This window comes from Frankliniella occidentalis, unplaced genomic scaffold (genome assembly GCF_000697945.3).
Source record: "Frankliniella occidentalis isolate FOCC.00 unplaced genomic scaffold, Focc_3.1 Scaffold31, whole genome shotgun sequence".
Classification (NCBI taxonomy): domain Eukaryota; kingdom Metazoa; phylum Arthropoda; class Insecta; order Thysanoptera; family Thripidae; genus Frankliniella; species Frankliniella occidentalis.
This window is the reverse complement of record NW_026267161.1, coordinates 2,321,699-2,326,915: the sequence shown is the minus strand read 5'-3', so window position 1 is coordinate 2,326,915 and position 5,217 is coordinate 2,321,699. Positions and strand designations below refer to the sequence as shown.

General features: G+C 51.6%; 2 protein-coding genes across 2 annotated transcripts in view; one reads left to right on the top strand and one right to left on the bottom strand.

The window, feature by feature from the left end:
- Nucleotides 1-420: 420 nt before the first annotated feature.
- Nucleotides 421-3,349, top strand: LOC113202896 (brachyurin). Its single transcript, XM_052265833.1, has 6 exons — nt 421-588; nt 826-985; nt 1,107-1,285; nt 1,583-1,681; nt 1,771-1,916; nt 2,717-3,349. Exons 1-6 carry the CDS (start codon nt 516-518, stop codon nt 2,891-2,893), a joined length of 834 nt encoding a protein of 277 aa, XP_052121793.1. The 5' UTR covers nt 421-515; the 3' UTR covers nt 2,894-3,349.
- Nucleotides 3,350-3,388: 39 nt separating this feature from the next.
- Nucleotides 3,389-5,217, bottom strand: part of LOC113202961 (brachyurin-like) — a 2,211-nt gene continuing 382 nt past the window's right edge. Inside the window, exons 2-6 of the mRNA XM_026417419.2 lie at nt 4,906-5,126; nt 4,540-4,706; nt 4,352-4,447; nt 4,059-4,195; nt 3,389-3,889 (exon numbers count right to left, since the gene is read on the bottom strand). Of these exons, the coding sequence (XP_026273204.1) occupies nt 3,647-3,889; nt 4,059-4,195; nt 4,352-4,447; nt 4,540-4,706; nt 4,906-5,126 (864 nt within the window). The 3' untranslated portion in view covers nt 3,389-3,646. The remainder of the gene's footprint in view (nt 3,890-4,058; nt 4,196-4,351; nt 4,448-4,539; nt 4,707-4,905; nt 5,127-5,217) is intronic.

Below are 5,217 nucleotides of genomic sequence, written 5' to 3'. Positions count from 1 at the left end.
AATTAAAATAATAAACCGCTATCAAAACGAAAGAAAGTAGGGTAGATTTCCCTTCCTCCAACTTCCTAGTCACACAAAAGACCTCCATTCGGGTACCGGAAACACACAATCTCTTTTCTCCGCCAATACTTGCCATCTTCAAACTCTTTGTTAAAAGTACGCTATATATTCCCTCCTATGACGCCCAATGGATCATAGAATGGCTCATTGGTTTTTGGGGACACTTTGAAGCTCCCCTTTCTTAATCAGTGTAGTCAGGCGGGCGTTTGACAGTCGCTGCAACGTCTATCAAAAGATAATAAGTACTTTGAAATTAATCGGCAGTTTTGTTATGAAAAAGACCCTCGGAGCACTGTGTGGAGGGTGCCGAAGGTTACCCTCGAAGGTCGCTATCGCACAAAACTGTTGTTCGGATACTTGGCGCGCGCTTTTCCTGTTGCTGGTCGCTGCATGTGCGTATTTAAGCACTTCCCGGGGGGCGAGGATGTCATTCTACGTCAAACGCGACGACCGACATGCCCAACATGAGGCTGCTCCTTCTGCTCTCGCTCACGCTCAGCTGCAGCCTGGCGCGGAGCGTTGACTCAGGTGAGTTTGCCGACCTGACCCTGCCGCCCTTGCGGCTCGACCGGGTAGGCAACCCACCCACGTACATTGTAGTACCGACCGCCGCCGTCCAATGGTAAAAGGGACTCTTGGTTTCCAAGCAGAAGTGCTTGATTACTAAGCCCTTTTGTCTTGGAAATTACCACATTTGAGTGATAACCAAGCCGTCGTCACACGAAATGGGAATAAGCTAACCGTACGTCTCCGTGCACCCCACAGGCGTGGCCAGGTCAGGCGTCGGGATCGTCGGTCCGGGTTCGGTAGCTGGGGACCAGCAGTTCCCGTGGCAGGCGCTGGTGCGCATGGACAGCAACTTCGCATGCGGAGGGTCCATCCTAAGCGCAAGCTGGATACTGACTGCCGCCCAGTGCGTCCGCGGGTACGTACGGAGGGGTGCGGGGACAGCCAGACGAACCTGGAGAGCGACTGGTGACTTCGGGTCCAACTCGCTTAAGTTTAAATGGCTTCAGTGTTCACTAATTCGAACACACGCTCCCCAGGTTCTCCCGCTTCTCGGTCATGGTTGGCAGCACGTATGCTTCTTATCAGTACAGCGAACAAAACAAATGGCAGGAGATCGGTTCCCGTCAAGCCATCTATCACGAAGATTTCAACAACAGCTCCTACCTGAGCAACGACATCGGCCTCATCCAACTCAGCTCACCTATCACGTGGACCGGTACGTTTCTTTTTATTTTGGACTTTTAAAGGAGAGAACTTTGTCGACACTTTACATGCAGTTTGTAAAGTAGAAGTCTAAAATGTTTCGGCCCACGCATCGCATTCTACTGGTGAGGTTAGGCTGCCATTGGGTCTGCGAAGCTGATCTTACGACACTGACATCAGGAGTAACGAGACCGTGCAAAATAAACCTCACCGCACCGACTCCACCATAGGCAACAAGGCAACACATCCAACTTCCGTCACTCTCTTGCATCCGCTAACTGCGCATTTTCCTTTTGAAATTTCCCCACAGCTTACACCAGTCCCATCCCCCTGCCCTCGCTTGACGCCTCCAACACGTTCTCCGGATGGCCGACAACGCTAAGCGGATTCGGTTCCTACGGCACGAATGGTGAGTAAGAGGGCGCACAAGTTGGGGTTGCCCGTTAAAGCTGCCCGTTAGCTCTAGCTCTAGTTTTATCCTCTGATCTCTGTCCGAAGGGTGGGCACTCAGCAATCGACTCCGGTACGTCAATTTGGTCATAATGGACAACGATCAGTGCGCCGCGACGCTCGGCGACGACTCCATCAGGCCCACCAACATGTGCACTCCGGGCTCGCTTGACACACCGGTGGGCGCGTGCAACGTAAGTAGTGCAGTCTGGCAGTCTGGCCGAGCATCCAGGCCGCACGCGTAGGTCACGCCACGTACTTTTTCTAATTCCTCCTTTATACGTGTTTGACTTTCTGTGACCTTTGGCGACCCTCAGCAATATCACGATGTCACACGCGGTTTTAATACGAAAAACTGATTCTGCTGCGATAAACGCACACGGTTACACTGATAAACCAAGTGTTCAACTGCTCAACACTTGTAAGTGTGCAACCACAAGTTCAATACTTGCAAGTGTTCAATTCAGTAGTACAACTCTTCTGTTGTACACTTGTCTAGATCGGGCGCTTACTGTGAGGGAAGTGTTGAACAGAGGAGTTAAACACTTACAAGTGCACAAATACCGAGTTGAACACTTGCAAGTGTACTACTACTGAATTGAACACTTGCAAGTATTGAACTTGCGGTTGCACACTTACAAGTGTTGAGCAGTTGAACACTTGGTTTATCAGTGTAGATAAGTTTTAATTAAATGCATCTTGTGTACATGTGTACGAAACAATACTATCGTGAGTACAGCGCCTGCTACTCTGCATGGCCATAAATTGGCGCTACATCTGGCGTAGCTCTCATCTTCCGATCTTGCGGTAAAATTTACGAGAGCACATTTTCTACTCGCCAATGGATTTTAAGTCGATACGCACTGCATGTGTATTTGTCGATTGCAAATTGTAATTTTTAAAGTAGCGTCAAGGAAAATTTTCCAGTAAACTTTCCAACTATTTTTTTTTACAGTGGGATATGTCAATGTGTCTCTTTCTCTTTCCGCCGCAGGGAGACGCCGGCAGCCCTTTGGTCGTGCTACAGGGCTACGGCTTGGTGTATCAACAGGTGGGCATCGTCTCCTACAGCTCAATGAACGACTGCGGCAGCAAACCCACCGTCTTCACCCGCGTCACCCCCTACCTCGACTGGATCAGCAACCACACGGGCATCGTCTTCCCCGCGTAGACCAGCCCCAGCCTCCCGCCCCGGGACACTTACGCTGCGAGGTGCAAGAGCGTATGCGAGACCGGAACGCGTACAGGCCTAAACTGGTCTTAATATGTGCAAATTTTGTATCCACACGGGAAAAAGCATGAAACGAGCATATTGGTGTGAGTCGAAATGCTCAAAACAGTCTGAATGTTGGATTCCTCCAAAACAAATTGTTTTTTGATTACCGATATGCCCGACCGCCCCGTGCGAGCAGTGCGAGTATGTTGACGGTTGGCCGCACGTCTGCATACTGCAAGTATAATCAGAAGAAGGATTCCATACCAAGCCACCAGACGCCCGTACCACTTTGTTGGGGACTCAAGGGGAATCACCAGTGCAGACATGACATTGCCGAAAACGACATTTTTCTCACTTTTTTGTGTGTAGGTTACTGTGATATAGAATTAAATGATTTGCTAAGAAGGTGAACGGACATGTTATAAAGCCCTGCTGTCCCACTCACCAATATTTCGAGGCAAAATAATTTATTCATTTTTTTGTGTGAATCAGCATGCTTTGGGCGTAACTGACGGCCCCTCATGGGCGAATGCCACGGCCGCTGTCGACGGGATTAGGATGATCCTTCTCAGATACAACATTATAATTGATAAGAGGATCAGCACTGATAGCACAGCAGTCACAGCCCCATACTGACGCCAAGCCCCTTCACATACGATTTGTGTAACTTTGCTCACGCTCAATTTTGTAAAGTCCCATCGTTTATTGTTACGGGGCGGGTGTGGGCGTGGGCGAGGATGAGGCCGGCGTGGGCGCGGGTGTCGGCCCGGGGTAGCACGCCCAGTCCTCCGAGGTGCTCTTCTGGATCCAGTCCAGGTACGCCGGGACGCGCGTGTAGGCGCTGGGGTAGCCGAGGCTGCAGTCGACGTCGGACTGGAACGACGAGATGCCCACGAGCATCGGGTTGCCGTCGTCGCTGTTCGTGATGACGAGAGGGTCACCAGCGTCCCCCTGCAAGACCGCGACCAGGCCGGGGGGTTAACTCCGGTGTGTTGCGAGGAAGTCGTCGACCGTCGAGCGAATCAACGGCATGTCATCCCGCAAATTAAGTTAGACACCGACGACTAGTCGGCGTAAAGTTCTCTCTGCTGGTTGAGCTGGATGTGTTTCTGGTACTCACGCTGCATGTGCCGACACCTCCCTCTCCGTCGCCGCAGATGATGGTGCTCTTGACGTACTTGCCGAGGTAGCGCGCACACAGGCCGTTGTCGAGGATGGGCTGCTCGGCGTAGAGCAGGTCGGTCGAGGGAAATCCAGCTGGTTCAGATCAGAATCGTCAGTACGTCGTCAACAAGGAAAGTACACAAAGGAAAAACTATTGTATAAGATATGAGCGTAAAAAGGGGGAAAGAAAGTTGAAAATAGAAAAAAAGAGAGAAATGAACGAAAGAAAAAACAACCGCGTGCACTTACTCTCAGACATCCCGAAGCCGGATACGGTGCCTGCAGCTCCGACAAACAGCTCGCTGGCCTGGGACTGTGAAGGCAGGTTTACGAACCTAAGATTCTCTGGAAATAACAAATGATGTGTCATAGCGTTAGGGTCTTTGCGAATGCCATCGGCACCATCAACACTCCACGGCCCACTTCGAGATTCTGACCTGAAAACGTGACGGAGTACAGGAGCTCGATAATGCCGATGTCGTTTAAGTGGGTCTCCTCCTCGTAGTCCTCGTGCCAGCAGCTCTTGTACGTGTAGGCGTACGCAAAGGATTCGGAGCCCTGGTAGGTGTGGACGTCACCCAAAGTAACGAGGAACCGGGCGTACCTGATTAACACGACGTTCCGCGTATCAATAAGCTTGTGGCGGGATAATCAAAGATATTCAATAGAGCATTCCTCTGGAACTTGAGACCGGAAACAAAAACCCGCACACAGCAAAGGGAAGAAAAGATATGATGAATCAATAAAATCGGTCTGGGTTCGCGATGTTGTCCTCGACGTTGACGTCGACCTGGCCGACTCACCCGCTGGCGCACTGCGCGGCGGTGAGGATGTGCTTGTCGGAGATGAGCGCGCCGCCGCAGACCCAGGTGTCGTCCATGACGATGTTGGCCATCCAGGGGAACTGGCCGACCGCGGCCACCTTGCCGCCCTCGATGCCGACCCGCGAGCTTGCCGGGGCTGGGCCGACGGGGCCGGCAGGGCTCTGCAGCGCGGGAACCCGCGCGAGCTTCGACCGGAGCGACTGCGGGAGGAGGGAAGAGTAGTAGGGAATGAAAAATATGGAAACTCCAGAGGAAAACGTTCGGCGAAAATTAGAGAGAAAAAATATTTTA